We start from the raw sequence: 23444 nt of genomic DNA on the forward strand, positions 1-23444 counted from the left end.
TTCTAGTAATTTAACCGACACAGCTTTCGTTCTCGCCGAAGACTCTTCCATCCAGATAAACTCAGAGGCAGTTTTGAAAGGTTTCAGCAGGCGCTGTTGGGCGGCCATATATGTAATGTACAAGTACAGTACATCATCCTTGTGTGTGTGTGTTTCTGTGTTTCTGTGTCTCACAGCATCAGACCCATACCTACTACTGCGTCGCGTATTCGGGGACCCGCCAGGTTTCCATCCTACACATTTATTTCCCTCCCCCCTTTGTCCCGACTTCAATTCCAATCAGCTCGTTGAATTAGATGTGTCACACGGCATGGCATGGTATGGGCGCATGGTGCCTGGGGATGACCGTTGAGCAGAATACGGAGGGTACATATACATACATCGAGAAACGTATGAGAAACACAGTCACGGGTTAACGTACGACTTTAAGATCTGGCAATGGCAACAGGACATATATGATATGGCCGCCGTATGGGACGGGTACGGGCTATAGGTTAAAAAGGAGAGCTCATGATATCTAGATGATTTTTTGTGGTATACTCATAATAGTATTTGGGTTCTGGTAGGTTTGAGGGTATATAGCGAGATGAGCGGAAAAGTGAATATGCTGGATGATGGCCCACGGTGTAGAATTTGTGTGCAGAGTGGGAAATATAAACTAGAACGTGAAATGTGCCAAAATATATGTAAACATTCATATAGACATATGCATATATATTGATGTGGGTATGTGATGGAAGTCCACGGCGTTGGTATATAAAAAACTCTAGATATACAAATATATGAATTCTAAATATGGAGTTATGCGCCTCTCCAAGCAAAGGCAAAGCAAGAACCGCAAAGCAACATAAAGGAAAGAAAGGGCGAAATCATACAGATACTCGAAAGAAAAAGAGATAATCCAAAATCTCAATATATCATCATATCGATATGGACACAAGAAGCGCTCACGCAGTGAGTTAGGAACAAAAGAAAAGGGAAAGTCATGCTTCCAACACTCACGTCGACGAACATTTCACATCCAGCCACTTCGTAAACACAGCAGACGGCTCTTCCACATGCCTCTGAAACACCTCCGCAACCCAAAACGAGAGCACCACCGTCGCTGTCCCTCCAATAGCAAATGTCAACCCGTACTGAAACGGCGTCTGGTATCCAAAAACCATATACAGCCATGGCATGAGCGGGTACAGGAGGAATTTCAGCACGATGGTGTGTGTCAGGTAGAGCGAGAAGGAGATGTTGCCGAGGTAGAGAAAGATGGGCCTGATGAAAAACCGCTGGACAGACGGGAGGCCCGTAATAGCCCAAATGAGCATGACGGTACCGACGGAGTCCCAGAAGCGGAAGAAGGCGGTGTAGGTGCGTGGAGAGGTCCATTCGAGCACGGCGAACGTCCATGCGTTCCAGATATCGGCGGCGGGGACGCTGAGGACCCAGAGGGCCAGGACCATGATGCTGACCATGAACCAGGGCGGCGGGGTATAGCGGGCGATTTTAGAGTTGAATTTTGTGTCTGTGGTTTCGACCTTGGGGAGCGGGGCTTCTGCCGCCTCTTCTTTGATGATGTCTAGTTCGGCGAGGAAGGAACCGGCGAGGAAGAGGAAGACGTCCCATTTCTCGAAGGTGAGGAAGTAGAGGGAGAGGATGCCGTTGAAGGTCAGACGGGTTTTGCCGGAGCATCGCGCGAGAGCTGCGTGGACGAGGAAAAGGACCATTGAGCAGCGGAATTCGACGGGGATAGTCCATAGTTGGTAGGCGTAGGGGGAGTTTTGGCTCAAGTTTTCCCAGTCAAAGGGCCAGAAGAGGGGCGGGATGGTCTTGCACCAGAGCCAGAACTGGCGGAGAAAAGTCGATTCCTGGGGGGCCATGTCGAAGGTGCGGTGTGGCATGGTGTCATCGCCGAACTTGGCGACGGCGGGGAAAAGATTAAAACTCACCATAAACATGGGGACAAACGTGGCGATTATGGAGGGGATATATAATCGGAACAAACGGCGGAAGATCTTGGAGCTCAAGTCCAGCTGTAAGGGGGCCCAGGATTGGCTTCTGCATTTTCTGATTGTGCTAATTGATAGCACGTAGCCTGATATGAAGAAAAAGATGGTCGGCTGTCCGGTATAGAGGAGTCTGAAGAAGGGCAATTGGAAGATCGAATCGCGGCCTTCCGACCCATTGTAGGCATATGAGGAGTTCGGGAAGAACCCTAAAACCATATGCAGCACCACCACGCCGAGCGCAGCCAGGCCACGGATGCCATCTAAATATGCGGTTTTTCCGACCGGCCTCGACTGTTTCCTTGATCTGGGATCGAATCTGTTCTGAACGATGGTTGGAAGGAGAGAGAAAGCGCCGGAGGTGAACCCCCTTTGGCGGGGTGGTTGGAGGACTACCATATCTCTCTGGTCGTTGAAGGGTTAGGAGGACAACCGTGAGCGAGCGAGTGTAAATTAAATTGCGGATAAGAAGCCAGACAGCGCTTCTTCCAAAGAATGAGACGAAGAAATATATGAATAAGAAATCATTGGGAAATAAAGTAGAATATAAAAATAATTGCAAGATGAAGGCTGTGAGGCCCTCAGAAAGCGTAGAAAGAGAGAAAGAGAAAAAGAATGACAGAATGACAGAATGACAGAATGACAGAAAGAAGATAGAGAGAGGAATGAAAGTTGCCTCCCTCAAAACGAGAATCCCTAGAGCTCAAACGAGTATTGCCTGTAGGATCACTGGCCCTAAAAGTGACCCGCTGTTGGAGATTTTAGCTCTGGTTGGCGCAAAGAGGCGAGAGAGCCTTGAGTTATAATTTGTATTTCAAGGTTGGCTTTGGATAAGGGGCACCAGCCGTTGACACTTCAGCCATCGTGCCATAACTCCCCGTATATCAATCACCCTTTGAACATAATAAGGTTGGAAATGAAGAAGTCCCCCAGTCAAAACCCCCCCCCCCCCCGGTGCCGCTGGGGCACTCCGACTACCAGTCAGCAGTAGTAGTAGGTAGTAGTATCCAGACAACGACAACTTCTTCTCTAATTTTCATTATTATTTGAGACGCCATCCATGGCATGAACGGTGCGCGCGGAAGCCCCACAGGCAGTGACAAGCGCACGCTCAGGAGTCAGGATCAACCGAACGGCGAACGAACGGGGGCTGAGTGGGACCATTATTATTGGCAGTCGGGCGCCATCATTCCCATCCCTGCTAATAAATAATACTAGGAATACTAGCGGCGTAGTTATTTATTCATTCTTCCTTTTGGCGTTCAGCGCGGGGATAAGCCAAGCGCACATCTCCAGCCAGCACTTGATCCATGGACAAGTGGTCTGGCCGAACGGAGCTCACTGATGAAGCTCACTGTTGTATCGTATCCGCCGGAATGGAAGAAATAATGTTGAAAGAAAGTTTCTCAGGAGGTGTGGCTAGTAAGGTATTTAGTTAGCTTGGTCTTGGTGGGAAGATGCGAGACCTTGCAGCGAAGATTGTTGCTAATAATACTGTGGGCTTCTCGAGAGTTGTCGGTACTGTGCGTACATGTGGATAACTTGTACTCCGTAGATATATGCAGTCCCTCTGTAATAATCATTATTATTATTTATTATCATTCTTGTTCTTCAAAGATGCCGGTGGGTTGTGTCATCGCTGGCTGGTCGCATTCGCCGCTTTTTGGGCTGTTCTAAGTCCAAATCCCCCTTTTTTCCTCTCCCTCTCTCTCCCTCTTCCTCCGACTGTCCTCCCTCCGACAGACGGAGGAGCCGCTTGCTTGTTCTCTCTCTCCAACGCAATCAACAATGATAATGGCTCAAGGCCTCCGCTATCGACGTGGCATTCCGCTCATTCTCATCGTTCTCTTCTTGTACTTCACCCTCCGCAGAACTTCCTCTTCTTCTTCTTCTTCTTCTTCGTCCTCCTCCTCTCGGCCTCCAAACGATCGTAATCGCCCGGTATCAGGCGCCCCGACCCCGACCACTACGGACCACGGCAAGTTTTGGCAGGGCTTCCATGAGATCCTCAGAGCCGCTGAACCACGCTGCAAGTCACCGAAGCGGATAGAAGACCATCCTGAAGCGATTGGCTTTAAGCCCGACGAGGTCGATAATGTTACGCTCCCGGAGCATATCATAGTGGAGCCGGAAGATAGGGAGATATTAAAGACGGCGCACTCGCGATTTACCAGCTTGTTCTCGAGCCCGACTGCTCCAAAATTACACTACACTTCCGGCACACGGGGTATCGTCTCAACCGCGGGCGGCCAATACCTGCCGGTCCTGGTCACCTCGCTGCACATGCTGCGGCAAACAGGTTCGACGCTTCCCGCAGAAATCTTCGTGGCCGACAAAAGTGAATACGATGAATATGTTTGTGGTGTGCTGCTGCCCTCGCTCAATGCGAGATGTGTGATCTTGGCAGATATTCTGGACTACTCTCCCCTCGAACAGGGCCTGAAGAAGTACCAGTTCAAGATATTTTCCCTCCTCTTCTCGTCCTTCGAGCAGGTGCTATTCCTCGATGCCGATTCGTTCCCCATGCACGACCCCATCAATCTATTCGATTCGGAGCCATTCCTTTCAACGGGCTTGATTACCTGGCCAGACTTCTGGCAGGTTACTTACCACCCTTCCTTCTTTTACGTCTCTTCCCAAAAGATCCCAGCAGGATTCCGCCACGCATCCACAGAATCAGGCCAACTGCTGGTCTCCAAGAAATCCCATGCGCAAATGCTTCTTCTCTCAGCCTACTACAACTTCTACGGCCCGTCACATTACTATCCGTTACTCTCCCAAGGCCACCCAGGCGAGGGAGATAAGGAAACCTTCATAGCCCCTGCCATGATCCTGAATCTACCCTTTTACGCCGTATCCACGGGCCCCGCCGTCTTCGGCTATCGCAAACCAGACGGCGGGTGGGAAGGCGGCGTGATCCTCCAAACCCATCCGATCTGGGACTCACGCCTTCCAGACGGCGAAGTCTACGGTTGGGGCGGGAAACCGAGCGCCCCGCCAGAATCCTTCATAACCTGCCATGCCAACTTGCCCAAATTGGACCCCATCAGCGTATTTGGGGAAAGGGGCCTGGCGTGGAATGCTGACGGCAGCCCGCAGCGCATGTGGGGTCCCTCACATGATATGGTTGAGAAAGTCGGTTTTGATATCGAGCGCAGACTCTGGGGCGAGTTGCGGAAGACGGCGTGCGAACTTGAAGGCAAGTTTACGCCGTGGAATGATAAACCTAAGCTGTGCGCGAAAATTGAAGAGTTTATGAAGTACATGGCGGATAAATAATTTTATTTTTTATTTTATTTTTATATTTATTTTTTACTATTTATTCTATTCTTCAAATTGACTGTTTCCGGTCTGGCCGCTGCCAAAATATGCCAAACGGGGCCGAATTACAATGACCCTACCCCACACGCTCTCTTACAGGTGGAAAATTTGGACAGATGGGGCGAAACGCTGCCGCCATTGCTTCTTAAGTCGACGACAGGGGGTACAGTGCGTTCCCAAGTCTCATCTCCAGAATTGAAGAAAAGGCGAATTCCCACCTCCATACCCCAAGCGAAAATGGCACCGGTCCCTCAGCCCAGCCTCTGCTAGTCAAAAGCTGCATTCTTCGCCGACGACGGATTCCATAAACCCAAGCCCAAGCCCCAGCACAAGCCAACATTTTATTATTATGCGAATGTTTTTACTGGATGGCTTGGAAAAATCCGAGAACCAGAGCGTTCTTTGCTTACTTTCTTCATACATATATGCATATATTGGGGTCTACCCAGGCACTACATACACCTAGGTACCTAACAACTATGCGAACGATACACATCACCCTTCTGGCGTTTAGATTTTGGTATGGGACGTTAGCTTCTATTGTTTTACTTTTCTGGTTAACATCTACCTAGCTCTCTCTCTTGCTTTCTTTCTGTCTTGCTCTCCGTGTCTCCCTTTTCCCTTTCCCCCGATTTTTATCTCCCTAGAGAATAATGTATCATTATAATATCTGTGTTTTCTACTTGTTTGCTCTTTTTTTTAAAAAAAAGGGGGTTGGGGGGGGGGGGGGGGAAGCCTAGTATGAAAATGAAACCAGAAGTCATCCATGACAAAGTAAATCTTGGCTGACACTATACTATAGTATCCAAGCTCCTCTACTATTTTTTTCGCCCAATATTTGTTGTTTCATTTTCAAGTTTTATGGCACTTGTTTTATACAGCATACAACGGTGAAAGGTGTGGTCATAGTTAATGTGCTGTACATGTACATACATTACATTGTCAGGGGCATTAAGAGTAAGATGTGATCAGGGTTATCAAATGGGAAGGAGAAACAAAAGAACAGGGCTTCGAAAATTGTAAATGACTCCTGGTGTGGGATGTAACACTATTTAACCCCATTGATTTTTTTCACTTTCATTATTGTTCCTTCTTGGTAGAGTGAGTGAGACCTTTGTGCTTTGCTTCGAGTTAGTTGTCAGCTGCATGCATTCTGAATGAGTTCATGAGTTAGTTAGCTGTTCGGTATGTAAAAGAATGCCAAAAATCAGATAACCCCCTCCCCCTCACCTTGGCTTTTTTTCATAGACAGTAGATAGAACGAACTTCTCACAGTAGATTAGTAATTATCACTCCCTGGCACTCCATGGTTCATCCGCAAAAAAAAAAAAAAAAAAAAAAAAAAAAAAAAAAAAAAAAAAAAAAAAAAAAAAAGTAAAAAAAAACCCACGCCCCCTCAAATGTACACCGAAACAATCTTCCTATTCACTCAGGATCCCCAACAGCTTCTTTCTTCTCTTCCTCTCCCTTCTCTCCCTCCTCTCCCTCCTTCCCTTCCTCTCCCTTCTCCTCCTCCTCTCCCTTCCCCTTCTGCCCTTCCATCTCATTCAACCACTTCCTCCCCTCCTCCGTCGTCGCATCCACAATCCCTTCCTCCATCGTCAAAATCCCACTATTCCCCAACTTTTCCACAATCTCCTCTGCCTCCTCCACACTCATTTTCCCAAGAACCTTATTAACTTCATCCAGGCTCTCGGATTGAAGCGCCCGCTGCAGGCCGGGCGGGAAGGTTTTGAACATCTCCATCGCCGCAACCGAGTCGGCATCCGTGTCTTCGGGCGAGGGGATTTTGATGTTGAGTTTCGTATTCGGGTCGACGGCGTGGAGCTGGATTTGTTCAACCTCTGTAGGGCCGCCGGTGGCGTTCTTGGCGAGCTCTGCGGCGCGCGTTTTCATCTTGCCGTATGTTTCGTTTACGTCGTTGTAGAAGAGGACGGAGGCTTTGTGGTCCTTTGTGGTTATGCTGTTGTTTTTTGGCGGAAGGGCGGTTAGCTTATGTATTCATATTCGCTACATTTGAAATATAAATGGGAAGTAAAGTGCGGGGCTTTCAAACATACCGCTTGAAGAAGAGGCCTACGCCGTCACGGCCAAGAGAGCGACAGTATTGAAGCAGTAAGCCTTGATGCACACATTGGCGGGCATACTCTTCATTCCCGGATAGCTGGGCGTCGAAGCCTTCCATAAGTAGTTCATCCGTCTTGCGCTCCGTCAGAATCTCCGGGTGATCAGCGATGAATTGCAGACAACCGCTGTAGTCGCCGATTTTGAATTTGGCAAATCGCTTAGCCAGCGGGGTGACCTTAATGTTATCTTCATCTCCCTCGTCTTCAACATCAGCTTCAGCTCCAGAGGAGACTACGTCTGCCTCATTTGTGCTCTTGGCTGCACCTGGATTCAGCAGCTCAACCGAAGTAGTAGCTCCCGTTTTCTTCTCCTCAGATTCCGTAGCTTTGGGTTTCGACTTGTTAACAAAGCTGCTGTCAAAGCCGGTACGTATGCTTTCGCTGGTAATTTTTCTGGACTCCTCTTTCTCCAACTCAGCGAGCTTCTCCAATAACTGCTGTTGTAGGTCCAAGACTTTATTCTTATGCCCCTCCACACCTTTTATGTAGTCCTGGAACCGATTTTCCGTTTTGGATTCATCCAGCTCTTTCTTGACCTGGTCCACCAATGACCCCATCATCTGCGAGTACTTGGGCTGTTCCTTTTCCTGCGTAAATACACCTTCAGGAGCTGGCGGGGGAGTATCTTCGTTAGGGTCGCCAGCAGACTCGATTAGGGCCTGGAAAATAAGCTCATCTGGGTTCCTGGAGCTGTCTTCATGGCTCTTGAGTGAGGTTATCAGAGCATCAATGCGTTTTAACAGTCCATCGTTTATAATACGGGAGTATTTCAGGCTTTCGATTTCCTGGTGGCGCTGAATGCGCTGTTGGTGGATCTGATTCTGTTTCGCGCGAATGAAAGACCGTTTGTCGACGTTGGGATGCACCTCGATATCGGAGTCATCAGAGAGCTCGAGGGCATCCCATTTGCTATAGTCGAGAACCATATTGGCTAGCAGAAGCCAGGCGGGCACAAAATGGTGGATAAACAGGGGCGCACTTTAGGAAAATAGAGGGGTAACCAGTGCTTGGTTTGCGGTTGATTTGCGGTTTGCGGGGACGACTGGCGGACGAAGAGGGTGTATATCAAATTGTCTGCTGTAAAACCATGCCTTCAATTAAAAACTTACTATATTTTGTTTGGGAAATTATAGCTATTGAGAGCAAGGGATGTTTCTATTGTTATGAGTTAGATATACATGCCATCGGAGCGGAGTGGCGTTGTATGTATTTATTTGTTTATCTGGACTTTCGATTTTCCCCGTGATTCCACTCTGTTCTCCGAGAGCCGCAACTCAACCGACGACAACCTTTTCCTTGTTTGGCGCCGACCACAGCAGAACAAAACCATCCCATATCAACAACACCTTATATACACACTCGGGCCTGGGCATCACTCCTGGTTGCCTTGCTTCTGCTTAATATGGGACTGCCTTCTGTTTCCATCTCGCGATAGGTCCGAGTCGTTCGTGGGTTGAGCGGCGTTGAGCAAGGGAGCCCACGAGGGGAGGCATTGACGACCTCTCGAAATGCGCAGCTCAGGGCTGCTTGCGGCCGCTATTCCACGAGCAACATCACAGCGCATTGCTCATTCTGGATTAATCTCTTCAGCTCAAGTCTCCGCCTACGCTCAGAAAGCGTCGCTTGATGCAAACAATGACTTAAGGCGGCATTTTTCGATCATCTCAAACCCATCCCTACGTCCGAGTATCCTCCAGCAGCCTGAGAATCGAAAGCCATTTGCAGCTACTAACCATGCCGCGCCTTCATCCATTGCGAGGCCGGGCTGCCTCCAGAAGGTCCGATTCCTCTCCGCGACAAACGTACGACAGAATGTAACCAAGCATGAGCCACCGAACAACCCGCGGAACGCAAGAATGGAGCTGGAGGAAAAGGAAAAGGCCGCCTTGGAAGAAATGCATCGGGGCTTTGAGCTCACGGAAAAGGCATCACAGGCGGCGAAAATAAACCTCAGCGCCAGGCTAGCAAAGGATTCAGGCGGGAAAAAGGCAGGCTTTGGCGAGGTATGGCGCTTGTTGAAGATTGCTCGCCCAGAGGCCAAAATCCTGTCCGTAGCATTCCTCTGCCTACTCATCTCGTCATCCATCACAATGTCTATCCCGTTTTCCATTGGCAAGATCCTTGATATCGCAACACATGGCACCCCGGAAGGCGGCAATGAATTGTTCGGTCTCACTCTCCCAGTCTTTTACGGTGTTCTGGGCGGTATTCTTACCGTGGGCGCAGCGGCAAACTATGGCCGGATTATTATTCTACGGATTGTGGGCGAACGCATTGTTGCGAGGCTGCGGTCGAAGCTCTTCCGGCGGACTTTCATCCAGGACGCTGAGTTTTTTGATGCGAATCGCGTTGGTGACTTAATTTCCCGGTTAAGCTCTGATACGATAATCGTTGGCAAGAGTATTACGCAGAATCTTTCAGATGGGCTGAGAGCTTTTGTCAGTGGCGCTGCAGGTTTTGGTCTGATGGCATTTGTCAGTCTTAAACTGTCGAGTGTTCTCTTAGTCCTGCTGCCGCCGGTAGCGCTTGGGGCGTTTTTTTACGGAAGAGCGATAAGAAATCTCAGCCGCAAGATTCAGAAAAACCTGGGCAGCCTGACAAAAATTGCAGAGGAGCGGTTAGGGAATGTGAAGACAAGCCAGGCTTTCGCAGGGGAGATTTTGGAAGTTAATCGATATAACAAACAAGTCAGAAGGATTTTTGAGCTTGGAAAGAAAGAGTCGTTTGTTAGCGCGACATTCTTTAGTTCAGTGAGCATTTCATTTCCTCATACTTCTTTTATTAGCACCCTGATATGGACTGACAGGCGTTGTGTGTTTATAGACTGGTTTGATGGGCAACATGACGATCTTGAGTTTGCTTTATGTTGGTGGCGGGATGGTCCAATCCGGTGCTATATCAATTGGTGACTTGACTTCATTCCTCATGTATACTGCCTACGCTGGCTCAAGCATGTTCGGCCTCTCCAGTTTCTATTCGGAACTAATGAAGGGAGTTGGCGCTGCCAGCCGGCTGTTTGAACTCCAAGACCGCAATCCCACAGTCTCCCCCACCAAAGGAGACCATGTCATTTCTGCACGAGGACCAATCCGCTTTAAGAATCTAGATTTCAGCTACCCTACCCGACCTGCCGTGACCATATTTAAAGACCTTGACTTTGAAATCCCTCAGGGAAGCAACGTTGCGATCGTTGGCCCTTCAGGGGGTGGCAAATCAACCATTGCTTCCATGTTACTCCGGTTCTATAACCCTACAAACGGCCAAATCCTGATAGATGGCAAGGATATTTCTACGATGAATGCCAAATCATTACGAAGGAAAATCGGTGTCGTTTCTCAGGAGCCAGTACTTTTCTCTGGAACGATCGCTGATAACATCTCCTACGGAAAACCCCACGCGACAAGGGCGGAAATCATCGCAGCAGCACGCAAAGCCAACTGCCAATTCATAAGTGACTTCGTAAGCCTCCTTTTTCTTCGTCCTTTCCTCCTCATTTAATCAGGGGGCTAACTCACATCTCTCTTCCATCTAGCCTGACGGCCTCGACACCCACGTCGGCGCCCGCGGGGCCCAGCTATCTGGTGGCCAAAAGCAACGGATTGCCATCGCCCGCGCCCTTATCAAGAACCCCGACATCCTCATCCTCGACGAAGCCACATCTGCTTTGGACGCTGAATCCGAAACCCTTGTCAACAGCGCCCTCGCAGCACTCCTTCGCGGCAACCTCACAACCATCAGCATCGCTCACCGCCTCTCAACTATTAAACGCTCTGATACTATTGTTGTGCTCAGTTCAGATGGCCGTGTCGCGGAGCAGGGTACTTATAAAGAGTTAAGCTCGCGGCCGGATGGCGCATTTACGAAACTTATGGAGTGGCAGCTAAGCGGTGGAGAAGGTGGTGTTGGACCATTGCCGCATGACAGTTCTGCGGGACGGGGCCCGCCGTCTGAGAAGGAGGAATTGCAGCAAATGTTGCAGGAAGGGGACGAGGATTATGCAGAGGATGATGATGCAGAAGCAGAGGAGGAGACGGGTGATGAGGGAAAAGTGCAGAAAGAAGATAAGGAGGCTTCTTCTGAACGGGCTGGTGGGGAGGCTACTGTTACTGCTGGCATGGAAGAAGCCGAGCGGCAACGATCAAAATGAAACTGACGACTAGCAAGTTAAGATATGGATTGCTTGTCTGTCTCTTTTGCCTCCCCACCTTTCACCGACTTTCCCCGTTGCTTTCCCCTCGTCCCTCTTCTTGCTGTGATCATATTTTCCATTCCCCTTTCCGAGGCGCCGTATTCATGAGTCCAGTTACTTTTCCTTTCCTTTTTCTGGGTGGCTACAATCGATTATCTTTCAAGTTTTCAGCTCAGTTATTACTCGCTGTACAGTACCCCTTTAATCCATTTGATGGATTCCTTTGTTGTCTTACTTTTCTTGCTCTCCGAAATCTCATGGAGATGGCGTGCTTGTCTGGACCCCCTCTTCCCGTCAAACTTTTGCATACATCTCCCCTTTCCCTCCCAATATATATGTCAGTCGGCGTCACCCGACTTTGCTTGCTACCTTCCCACGATCCCATAACGGACCGTTGTCATTTCTAGTTTGTATATACACGCCAACCCTGAACCCTTACATTCTCCATTTCTACTCCCCACTCCTCCCAACCCAATTCTCCTCTCGTCTTCACCACTTTAGCCGATCAGATCAACACATCAATCAGTCTATCTATCAAGCACAAAAAACATGACATCCATACCGTTTCCCTAACCTCCCCCAAGCAACTTACTATGATCTTCTCTCGACTTGAACTTTTATGTGTGTTTGTGAGAGAGAGAGCGATGTTGTATGAATTAGCATATATAGATTTATTCATTTTCTAGGCTAGTTGTTCATCGATAGAGTCTATATGCAAATTTAACTATCTAGTAATTCTTCAAGATCAGTGGCTACCTTCAGTCCGATAAGGCCATATTCGGACACGAAACGCAAGCAGCCTTGTCTTGCTCATCTATAATAGCAGCATCGACGCCCACTGTGACGACCATGATATAAACAGGGGTACGGTGAAATAAAATATGTGAGAGGGAGAATCTGAGGGATTCTAACGATAAAGAAATAACGTGAGAAGCGGCCCAGGTCCAGTCGTAATAGTCATAATAAGGTACATAGTTTAAACCAGGAGCTTAATGAAGATCAAAACAGGCTAGCAGATTAGAAAACGAAAACTAATTAGCAACCAAAAAACTCAGCAAACTCCCCAACGTCAACCCAGCAACGAGCATAAAGCCCATAAATCCGCCCGCAGCCTCCCGCTCCTCGACAGCCACCCACTCAGCCGCACCCATCATACACGCTCCAGCAAGATACCCATTCGACACGCCGAAGAGAAACTGCGCGACGACTAGGTAAAAGACATCGCTGTTTATCCAGGCGCCGCGCCCGTTTATATTGCAGAGCATGTAGATGGGGATGAAGGAGAAGCGGGCTATGGAGAAGAGGAATAGTAAGAAGGGCCGGTGTGTTAGACTTATTTGGGGTATGAGGACTATGAGGCGGCCGACAAGGTCGCCGGAGTTCCAGAATAGGAGGGCCAGTGGGATGAAGATGGGGGGTTGGAAGAGTCGGGGGATTTGTTGACCTCCTGTCGTCGTGGTGGGGTTCGTGTTTCTAACGCTTTGGATTTGGTTGGTGAAAATTGGGTAGGCCATTGTGACGGCAAAGCAGAGGAAGACGGCCAGCGCCATCCAACGGAGTTTTTGGAAGAGGAGCCAAAGCGGTACTGGATTTTTGGGTTGACTGTTGACGGTGGTGGGTTCGAGTTCTTCTTCGTCGTCAGGCCTAGCGGCGATTGGGTTCTTCAAGAGGGGGGTTGATTTCCTTTGGCGGTTGATAAGGTAGAGAAAGGCACACAATGGAAGGGCAGATACTAGAGTCGCGGTGATGAAGAAGGCGAATGCGGATTTGGATGATTTGTATTGAACCACCTGATCGCTCACGGTCTCACTTTGCTCTGGGACGGCGAGGACGGAAACGATCTGGACAATACATGGCAAAACACCTGCTACGCCCTGCCCTGCCATGAGAGCCTGTGTATATTCGGCCCGCCCAAATCCGGAGGCAAAAGCGAACATCCCATTCTGATTAAATCCGGTTGCAAGACTGGCGCCAAACACCATGAAAAGCAGGAAGGTGAAGTAGACAGGGATGGAGACGTCACGAAATAGAACGGCAGAGAGGGCTAACAGGGTGAAAACAGCTATGTTAAGGATGAGGGACCAAATGATGCGGCGGGGATAAGATGCATTTTTCTGCAATTTAGCCAGGACAAGGACAGATGATAGGTTTGTGACGCATGAGACGGAAAGGATACATGATTGGAAGTTGGTCAACACCCAGCTGTTGGATGTGAATCGGAGCTGGAAGTATGGAGCCGCGGCCAGAAACATGTTCCTATGGGTTCATATATTAGCTATAGCTCTTTATATATGCATATACACTCAAACAACATAGCCCCGCATGGTAAAAATTGGAGTAGATTGAGCTATCAAAACAGTTCCATCTTTAACCGGTCAACTTATGAAACATACCAAGCCCAGAGCATATTCACGCCCATCCAGAACAGGATCGAGTATTCAAGCCATGAGAACGGCGAGGCCGTACAGTCATCCAGCTGGTGGCCTCTCCCACTATCGCTATATGAGCTTCCATCTTCAATCTCATTTACATCAGCTTCGTCCCGCAATTGCTCGTACGACTGCTGTCGACGTCGGGTAAGCAGGCTCCTCAGGCGGTTTTCCAGCATTGTTAGCCGGAGAGGTGTGCAAACAGTTGTCAAGTGGTTGTTGGGACAGTTGTTATCAAAGCATCATTGGAAGATGGCCACGCAGTGCATATATATATATAGGTATGTATATATAGGTATGTATATTGTATCCTGTGTCAGACTCAAGTTGGAAGTGGTGAATCACGTGCCTGGGTTGATCGAGCTTATTTATCTTATCAATCTCCTGGAGCAACCCTAATTCGACTTTCCAACATCCCGATACGATGTAAACATCCATCTCTTGACTCTACCTACACTACGACTCCGAATCCCTACTATTTATATATCTTGGATGAAGGGAGTAGCAGTACAGAGCACAAGACATTACACTACGAGCCCTTACCATTTTCAGAAATCACATTGATACCTTCGCAGACAACCCTCTAACGTGCAGGCCAACCAAGAAATAACCTTTGGGCGCCTGTCATGCGGCAGCCCCTGCTGCTCGTATCCCGGAATCTCGCACATATACTTTACCTATAAGACCCTCTTCTGAGTAGAATCGAGAAGTCATCCAGCTCCATCAGTGGCCAACACCAAACCAAACCACACCCCTCCTCGATACCGACACATGCCTCCGTGCTGCATAATGCATTGCCTTGGCATTTTCCAAGCTTCCCTAACGCACTACCTCACCATCATCTCCATCCTTTGCAGGGATCTATATTTGCATTTGCAACCGTCCCCCTCACAAAACCTCCACATTAGCTTGCCTGCCGCAAATGCTTCCCTGGGCGGATGAATCTATTGCCGGCCCCTAGCCCTTGTGCATGGGACCGTGGCCACTCCGTGGATCTCTGGCTACGACTGCCCTTTTTTTACTCTGCATATCCTCTGATATGATCCACAGGTTTACATGACAGTTCAGAGGTTGTGTCATCGGGATGCACAAGCTTCCCTTAGATTATGCCGATCGCAGTTGATGGATGAACTCGGGCAGTAATCATGGGTCTCGTACGAAAACGGTGCCCGTATATCAGCCAGCCGCCTTTTTGTTTTTGAGGCTGAAAATCATACCTGCAAAGGGTGAGGAAAAGATAAAACAAGTTGAGGGTCGATCAGGCACGCGCGGCTCGGCGCTAGAGACCGAGCGTGCTACATGTAGCACCAAACATGCTTTCTTCGGTTAAAACACCCTCCACGACTGTTCCAGAAATAGCCCCCTCGTTCCTAGATAAAAACCCGCGAGAGGTGACACGAACAGCGACTAATATCACCTGTCCGCATACCATCACTGTGCGGTAAGTCTTCTTCATGGCAGGCATCTATGTCGAAAGAGGCCTGTGAGATGGGGAACCCTCTCTTATGTCATCCCAACTGCAGGGCGAATGAGAAGTGCGCTGCGTCCAGTATATGAAATAAATGGTGAACATCGATATTGCCGTGTGGCTAGCGTCCCACCCGGTGACACAGACGCACCAAACCACATACGTTACTCTGCATTGTTTCCACGTAAAATTAAATTTCCGTTGTCGTCAGCCGCTCACTAGTGGGTCATATAAACGTGGTGGCCGTGACTTTTATAATACTTGCTTGAGAGTATCAACCTCGTATAGCAAAACGACAGTGTCTCTGAGAATCTACTATTTGAATAGATTTATTGGTCTCATGGCGCTATGGTTCTAGGAAATTATTGGTATAACAATACTTATTGATAAGAATGAGACAGGGCTTCACCCGAGCACAAATGCGGTCTTATAATTCTCCAACATGAGCCCGCTTCCCTCACATCTGCTATCAAGCCCCCCAAAAGGGCACCGAATTAGCCCTCCTCGAGCATATCTGCATACAAATTCAGCGAGTCCCCAATGATATCAAGGATAGCCCAACTCTGCGCACCCTTGAAAATTTTCGCCCACACCCGCAACACCCCCGCATTCATCTGCCTGATCATGGCCGGGGATCCTAGAGGCAGGTTCGGTGCGATAGCAAACTCCGTCTCGTCCAGCATCACCTTCAACAAAGTGCCGATCCGCCGCTCGTCTTCTGACACTGGCGGTTCTGGATTGGGCTGTGATAGCGCCTCCAGCCATCTGCTAAGTAACAAAGCACATTCCAAGGAGCATAGTGAGTGTTGAATGGACCAGACAAACATCTGCCTTTGCGCCACGAGCCGAATGCCGATTTTCACCGGAATACTTAGCGCTTGGGCTGAATGTAGAACGGCGCGAACGAGTTTCGGCGTGCGTTTGACCCGCGGGTTTGCGCGGAAAGTCCTAGTTATCAGGACTGGATCTCGAGTGTCAAGCAACATTCCGGGGCCTGCATCGATGTTCAACCTGATATAAGCAAGACGTAAAAGCGCAATTGAGTTGAACGCTACCGGGCCATCTGGATCGTGTGGATCAAGGGATAATTGAGGATTACGCTTCCAGCCTATTTGCCAATTCCGTAGTGCTTGCTCGGTTGCAGCTACGTCCTCTGGCGCGACATCGCGATTACCATCGAATCTACCACGAGAAAAATGGCGGAGAAAAAATACATATTGGATTATCGCATGGATCAAAATATAGTTACCCAAGGCTGAATTGCATTCCGTGATTTCGTTTCCGCCATGCGAGAACAGGCGATTCAGAGCTTCCTGGAAGTTTATTTGAGGGCTTGCTTTGGCCCTCGCCTCCAACCACTTATGCCGGTTTGGGGCTTCAAACTCGGCTGCGCTGCATGGCAGATAAAGATTGAGTTCAGAATTAAGAATGGGGGAGGGGATGTTATACACTATGGAATGGAGGTTCAAACAACAATAGGTGACGAATTTCGTCCGTTTTATGCATTCGAGCTCTATCCAATCATTCCAGGAGATATCATGAGGCGCAGGCTGGCTGTGGAGACCGTCTTTAAGGACGAGGGTACATAGCACGCTCTGTAAGGCAACAGCTTCTCGGAGTATGTCTTTGCCCTTTGCCCATGTCGCTAGAGCCATTAATATTAGAAGAGCCTGGGTTTGTTGGATCAGATGCTGGTCTTGAGTTACCAGTGGCGACAGGGCTGATTCGGGAGGTACACCATGTCTTTTGTGTATAACATGGTATTGATGCGGGCGTGGCACTGTATCGTTATCCGTGCCTCCGACTGAAGAAGCTAACCCTGACTTTGCGTTTCGCTGGTTTGCCGCAGGATTAACACCTCTACGTCCTATGCGCTCCATAGCAATTTCCTTGCTAGCATAAAACAACCCGGCAGCCTTTTCATCTTCAAAACAATACTGCGCCCCCGCAGCGGCCATAGCGAGAATAAGCTCTACTGCGCAACTGCTGATCGACATTGTGGAGATATGCAAGAACGGAAGATGTTCGTGGAAGCCGCTAATATACCTAGCGATGTATCGTGACAGAGCGAGACGAGAAGGTAACTGAAACCCTGCAGGTATTACTGAGTAATATTCTTCTAACCTGGACAATATAGACTGTCTGTCATCGGATGACACCTCGGACAAGGGTTTTCGCTGTGGAATTGTATGTTCAGTCTGATATTTCTGTTTTTCTGTCAGGGCAGGCGAAAAGTGTGGATCAAAACGGGCGAATGAACCTGCCTGGTCGGCATTCGATTTGTAATGAACAGTGGGGGACGGTCGAATATTTGCATCAGGGCCATCTGGGTGACTAGTTGATTCCAGCCAGGAAAACGGTACCGGTTGCTCCACGCTCACGAACGGTGAAAACTGATAAGGATGGTGTGCCCCATCATCTAGAAAGGTGGCTAGCGCGTCTATGGAATGCTTCAAATCTACGTTTATAGCATGGCTGTCCGCTGCTGGTGTCCCTGATAGTCTCCAGGCTGGCTCACTTTGGTTGAGTCCTGTGTTTTCTTTGACATTATAGGCATGCGTATTGACGGTTTTATCAGGTATTTTGGAAGCTACCTGCTCAGCAACCATTGTCAGCGTAGCCAGCGGGTAGTTGCTGGCCTCACTTCTTGGATACACAGGGCCATATAAGTGCGGGTCGGATCCCAGAGACATTGTCCTCTGCCTATCATCCATTGGTGATGGTTTTATAGCTATAGGAGCAATTGGATGCGATGCGGTAGCGGGAGGAGTTGATTTCCTAGCCATTGATTTACGCGGTTTTGGAGGACGTGGCTGCTTTTTCCGCAGTCCGTCTTTATTGTGTGAGAGACGTTCATGTCGGATCAAAAGATCACTGGTATGATCAAGTCAGTGGGACTATTATGATTATACCTTCCAGCCAACAATCAACCAATGTAAGAAAAAAAACTCAATACCCACCTTCGAGTAAACCGATGGTCGCATAATTGACAGCAGAAAGGCTTTTCTTGTGTATCTAATTACAGAGCGTACGAGTTAACCGAAGTTTCACCAGGTACATTTTACTGCAGAAGGAACAGTGCTCACGGATTCTCTCATGACGCTGAAGGTGCTCAAGTCGTGCAAATCGCGTCTCACAGCGCATGCATTGGAATCGTTTAGGTTTCTTTGTCGCAGTTGGCGCAGGTTCGCGCTGTGTTCCCTCTTGCGGCTCCTCCTGTTTCGCGGTTGGATGGTTAAGCATGAAGACGGATACTGCTTTCAAACGATCGCATAGAGTAACTGCAACGATATTAAAACGAAAGTAGTCAATGCACGCAGTATCCCGATCGCATGTACTGAAATATAGATGTCGAATGCTGGAGGGGAGGAAGCTTGTGCAAACACTGGTGGTCAAGCGCTTGAGTTAAACCGCGAACTAGCCAGTGAGCAAGCCACAAGCAGACTATATACCAACACTAGTAACAGCCTTGGAAGAGGGGGAAGGTTGAATGAAGGTTGGGGAAATCTTGAAAGCCACATCTCGCAGTATATTACTCTAACAGTGCTAGGCCATTCACGTCATCGCTGCTAGCTGCGATTGGGATCTTCTTTGGGTTGCCGGCTGCAGAAGTCTAAGCTATCTGCAGCCTATCATAGAAATACAAAAAGAAAGCAGCTCACCGGGCCCTTCGTCGATTGTCAATTTCTTCGACTTACTATCAAGTTAGCACGGATACCAGTGCAGTGGATGCAACCGACCCCAGCCATCTTGAACTAGCTCGGAGCCCATGCAAATGCCCCGTTAGCTCCTGCGACACCGGAGCAAGATGCCATGAATCGCCTCGTAGATCCCCCGCATCCTCTTGTTAGTTACGTTACTGTGTAAGTCCTCTGAGGTAGTTGAAATGCTCAAATTCAGTGTCCTGTAGAAAATAAAGTACTGCCATAACTAACAAAATAGAGAGATTTGGGACCCGGGGTAGTTACGGAGGTGTGGAAACATAAGTACTTGCACATGGTAGAAATTTATATTGAAATTCCAGTACAGTACCAGATTCAAATTGTGCCGGCCCGCACCTTCAATGTTTAGGGGCTGAGGCCCTAAAGAATAGGCCCTCAGTAGTGCCCAGCCAGCTGAGCAATAGGCACAACAGGTGCCACTTCTAAACAGCTAAACAGTAAGGATTGTATAACCACTTATTCCACACCACCTCCGTAGATACATAAGAAGCTAATCGTGAATGCAGCATGGCAAACCCCCATATCTACACAGTAGTACTGCGTAGTTGCATACTGCGTAGCTCCGTAGTCCCGTATCCGAACGACGACTCTCGCATCAACCTACCCGCCCGAGCAGCCAGCTATTGTTAGTGTCAAATTGATGATGACGTTTTTTGTTCTTGTTCCCAGAGACCCAAGGAACCATGTCCCCATCGCGGTCTTAGCAATCGGCAGCCAGAGTGACCAGGGACGACTTGGTATGTCAGGGTCCAGCTGCCGCAGGACCACACACGCAGCTGGATCCGCGTAGTTTGAGCACCCTCTGTTAACCCCCGGATTTATGATAAAACAATGTAAAATATTCTTTAATTAACCAAACCATGAAACCAAAACCCCAAATAACACCGGTTCAAAATGCCCTTCCTATATATGCATATAGCATAGCGCCAGCCACAATACCCCCAAAAAGAAAAGCAATCACCTCTCTATCTTCATCCCCAACCCCCGCGATCTAAAATGGAGATAGAAAAAGAAAGAAAAAGAAAAAGAAAAAGAAAACACCCCCGCCCACCCAACCCCACAGCCTCAACACAAAAAATCCCCCTCATCCAACCATCCAGACCCAAGGGCAAAAGCCACAAGATCCCCCGCACAATACAAATCACCAATCCCACTCTCAACACTCAACATATCCGCCGTCGTCTGAAGGCGCATTGTCAATTCCTCTTTCAATAATTGTTGCTGCTGCAGTTGACCAACATGTTGTTTGTTTATTAGAACAGCATCCAACTGCTTCCCACCCTCTTCAGTTCCGCCACCACCACCCCTTTTAACTTGGGCGGTCTTTTTCTTTCGTGATCTGAATGGCGAATCATCATCTCCATGGTGGACGGTATTGCTATGTAACTTATGATTCGCGGGACGGGGCGTAAGTGGTGCCCGCTGCAGCTGTTTTTGTTGCAGTTGCAGTTGTAGTTGCAGTGGCTCCGCTGTCTGTCCCTGGTTCGGACAGGGCGGCTCCAATTTCTTCAGGAGCATCTGCAGCAGGAATGAAAGCCAGATCAGATTGGTTCTGGGGTTGTAGTGCTTCCACTGCCGGGGTTTGGAAGGAGGTTGTGTGGGGCAGAGGAGGTTCTCTTGATGATATACCTCGGATCGCATACTAATTTACATAGCGAGTTAGGACATGCATAATGATAGAAGAAGAAACAAATAAGAAATAAAGAAACAGCAACTCACAATCGATATGTATCCCTCAGCAATTTCTCATCCGCGTCTTGCCCAATTGCGCCAAATATTTGCCTCTTGTCAAGATCCGACCAGGCAATCTCTACCGTTGGATTTTCGCTCCCCGCCTCGGCCTCTGCCTCCGCCTCCACATCCCCATCGGGCGTATTGAGTGCTTGTAACTCTGCTCTCGAAAGCGAATAATCAATTATAGTCGTTTCAAGTCCACTTAGACCAAACCCCGTTGTCCTACCACCTCGTCCCAACCCTTCTAAGGCTGATGTCGATGAGCCCATCGACATGTTACCAGCCTTCTTCGTAGGCTTGATGCAAATATTCCCAAGGTGAAGGTCGCGGTGCTACAAGGGCTGTCAGTGATTATACATAACGTCTAGCAATACACATTTACTACATCCATTCAGTTAAAAAAAAAAAAAAAAAAAAAAAAAAAAAAAAAAAAAAAAAAAAAAAAAAAAAAAATGTAAAGTAAAAAGAAGAACCTACCTCAAACGCCGCAAACTGTTCCGCCCGCGCAAGGGCCAACGCAACCCCCCAAAAGATATCATAAACCTGAAAAATCGACGACCACGGAAACTTCTCCAACTCGCAGCCCGCATTATCCATTTCTAAAACCGCCCACAGCTGCGTATCTGGGTACGACTTTGCCTTACTGGGGTCCGGGTTAAAACACTCGCTCGCATTCGTCTGTTTATACTGCGTGCGCACGCCTGTTGGTACGTATCCGGGAACCGTCCCTGGACGACATGCACCTCCCGGAAACCTCGCAAAGCCGGGATGGAATCGAGCAGCTTTCAGGAGTTGCACCTCGGACACGATTTCCTGGACGGTGGTGATTTCTTGGGAGCGACGCCACCGCTGTGCCGGAGGGGATGATTTGAATACCCCATCCTTGTAGACTTTAGGCGGGCCAGTCGTGACTTGGAGAGATGCATTTGGAAATATCTTTTGCTGAGCCGTAGCTGGTAGACTTCTCCGTAGGAACCCTCTGCGATCTTCTCGACAGTAAACATATCACCCGCCCGTCGAGCCCAGCTTGCGAAGCTCTGGACTCCGCGCGAGGATATGGGGGACGTTGCTTCTTTGAGGATGGGGCGTACGTAGCTGTTTAGTTTTAGGTCTTCGATCCAGCCGGACGAGCGTCGTGGTCTTCGCTTAGATTTGACGGTTTCTAGGGATTTGGAGACGTTGGTATCTCGTTCATGTGTGACGGCCTCTCGTTGGACACCATTGTAAACAGATATGCGGATCTCGACCATAGGCTGTTCGCGCCCTTGAGCTTCATTTTCCCCCGGCACATCTGATTGTGCAGTTGTAGAAACATCCTCCTCGTCCCTGTCCACATCAACCGTCCGCTCATTAACGTCCAATTGAAGCGCAGATAAACCCTTTCCTAGAGCTGTAATCATATTCTCAACCTCAACTTCCTGCCTTTCATTTGCTATAACGGGAGCTTTACTCGGGACATTATTATGCTCCCGCTCGAGAACCGCACGGGGCGCATCTACCTCCCGCTTGCCATATACCCTTCGTGAGCGATTATTGGTAGCCGCAGTAGTTGCAGACTTTGTGTAGGTGTGTGTATTCCGGGGTAATCTCTTAGTTGAAGATATAGGGCTGGCGGAGGGTGAGAATAGCGACATGTCGCATCGATTGCAGAATTGAAACGAGTGTGACGGTTGAGGTGTAGATTTGGAAGAAGAGAAGGACGGTTCGAGTGAATAGTATAAAAATAATAAAAATAATAATAAGCAATGTATAGATTATATACAATAATATGCAGTGTTGTTGAGGGTTATTACTCCTATATATGAGGCAGCAAGCACTCCCAGCGATCTAAGGTCGGAGGCGCAACTGATGTTTATATATTTCCCTAAACGGCTAAAAGCTCTGTTGCTGAGACAACACATCATGTGACTTAGGACTGCCGAGGTTGTTTCCTGATGCCGGAAGGTTTGATGTAAATGAATTGTAACTCACTAAATTCTGCTACAAATATTAGTTATCATACATAGATCTTTTCTTTTTCATCAATCGAGGGCCAATTCTACTCCGGTGTATAATTGATAAAGAGGGTGAATTTGGTGTATTGAAATGACTGTTACACGATTTGTCGGTTGAATCTTCAAAGTTCCCAGTTGATCACGATGATGTCATTTACAATTGAGAATATTCGATATTGGCAATATGTCTATTGGCCCATGTGCAGGTATGGGAAAAGAAAAGGTGATACGTCTACTTCTCCTTCCAGTTCCACAGCTACTGATGTATGTTGGCTATAGGTGAAGAAGATGAGAGAAAGAGGTCAAGATTCACAGTTGAACAGAAAAGAAGGCTTCCAGAGAGAAAGAAACGGATGGGGACCTTGGCATATCTAACATATATCCTACACTCGAGGATATGAAATAATAATAAGAGACGCAATGGTTTACAGTCGCTCTAAGAGGGGTACTCGACTGAGCTAGCT

General features: G+C 48.4%; 7 protein-coding genes across 8 annotated transcripts; 2 read left to right on the forward strand and 5 right to left on the reverse strand.

Annotated features, from left to right (window-relative positions):
• Positions 1 to 521: 521 nt before the first annotated feature.
• On the reverse strand, positions 522 to 3482 carry BDBG_06090 (acyltransferase). The gene has a single exon (XM_002622864.2). The coding sequence runs from the start codon at positions 2394 to 2396 to the stop codon at positions 999 to 1001; it is 1398 nt and encodes a 465-aa protein (XP_002622910.1). The 5' UTR covers positions 2397 to 3482; the 3' UTR covers positions 522 to 998.
• On the forward strand, positions 3266 to 6659 carry BDBG_06091 (alpha-1,2-mannosyltransferase). Its single transcript, XM_002622865.2, has one exon. It carries the CDS (start codon positions 3786 to 3788, stop codon positions 5274 to 5276), a length of 1491 nt encoding a protein of 496 aa, XP_002622911.2. The 5' UTR covers positions 3266 to 3785; the 3' UTR covers positions 5277 to 6659.
• On the reverse strand, positions 6074 to 8684 carry BDBG_06092. Of its 2 annotated transcripts, XM_031722458.1 has the most exons (3): positions 7379 to 8684; positions 6549 to 7281; positions 6074 to 6471 (listed from the first exon to the last, which is right to left on the reverse strand). In XM_031722458.1, exons 1-2 carry the CDS (start codon positions 8368 to 8370, stop codon positions 6744 to 6746), a joined length of 1530 nt encoding a protein of 509 aa, XP_031579684.1. In that variant the 5' UTR covers positions 8371 to 8684; the 3' UTR covers positions 6074 to 6471; positions 6549 to 6743. The 2 variants fall into 2 exon arrangements, with proteins under 2 accessions (XP_031579684.1, XP_002622912.1); XM_002622866.2 differs by having other exon boundaries at positions 6074 to 7281.
• Positions 8164 to 12422, forward strand: BDBG_06093 (ABC transporter ATP-binding protein). Its single transcript, XM_002622867.2, has 3 exons — positions 8164 to 10194; positions 10268 to 10903; positions 10977 to 12422. Exons 1-3 carry the CDS (start codon positions 8953 to 8955, stop codon positions 11589 to 11591), a joined length of 2493 nt encoding a protein of 830 aa, XP_002622913.1. The 5' UTR covers positions 8164 to 8952; the 3' UTR covers positions 11592 to 12422.
• On the reverse strand, positions 12052 to 14493 carry BDBG_06094 (solute carrier family 29 (equilibrative nucleoside transporter), member 4). The gene is made up of 2 exons (XM_002622868.2): positions 14027 to 14493; positions 12052 to 13889 (listed from the first exon to the last, which is right to left on the reverse strand). The coding sequence occupies exons 1-2, from the start codon at positions 14239 to 14241 to the stop codon at positions 12665 to 12667; spliced, it is 1440 nt and encodes a 479-aa protein (XP_002622914.2). The 5' UTR covers positions 14242 to 14493; the 3' UTR covers positions 12052 to 12664.
• A 1183-nt stretch (positions 14494 to 15676) lies between these two features.
• On the reverse strand, positions 15677 to 20290 carry BDBG_06095 (regulatory protein). The gene is made up of 3 exons (XM_002622869.2): positions 18617 to 20290; positions 18491 to 18545; positions 15677 to 18404 (listed from the first exon to the last, which is right to left on the reverse strand). Exons 1-3 carry the CDS (start codon positions 18771 to 18773, stop codon positions 16025 to 16027), a joined length of 2592 nt encoding a protein of 863 aa, XP_002622915.2. The 5' UTR covers positions 18774 to 20290; the 3' UTR covers positions 15677 to 16024.
• Positions 20291 to 20302: 12 nt separating this feature from the next.
• BDBG_06096 (HASPIN protein kinase) lies at positions 20303 to 22620 on the reverse strand (the record flags this gene model as incomplete). The annotated part of the gene is made up of 4 exons (XM_031722459.1): positions 20303 to 20894; positions 20972 to 21318; positions 21464 to 21939; positions 21963 to 22620. 4 exons carry the CDS (start codon positions 22618 to 22620, stop codon positions 20318 to 20320), a joined length of 2058 nt encoding a protein of 685 aa, XP_031579685.1. The 3' UTR covers positions 20303 to 20317.
• Between the last annotated feature and the right edge of the window lie 824 nt (positions 22621 to 23444).

This window comes from Blastomyces gilchristii (genome assembly GCF_000003855.2).
Source record: "Blastomyces gilchristii SLH14081 genomic scaffold supercont1.15, whole genome shotgun sequence".
NCBI classification, from domain to species: domain Eukaryota; kingdom Fungi; phylum Ascomycota; class Eurotiomycetes; order Onygenales; family Ajellomycetaceae; genus Blastomyces; species Blastomyces gilchristii.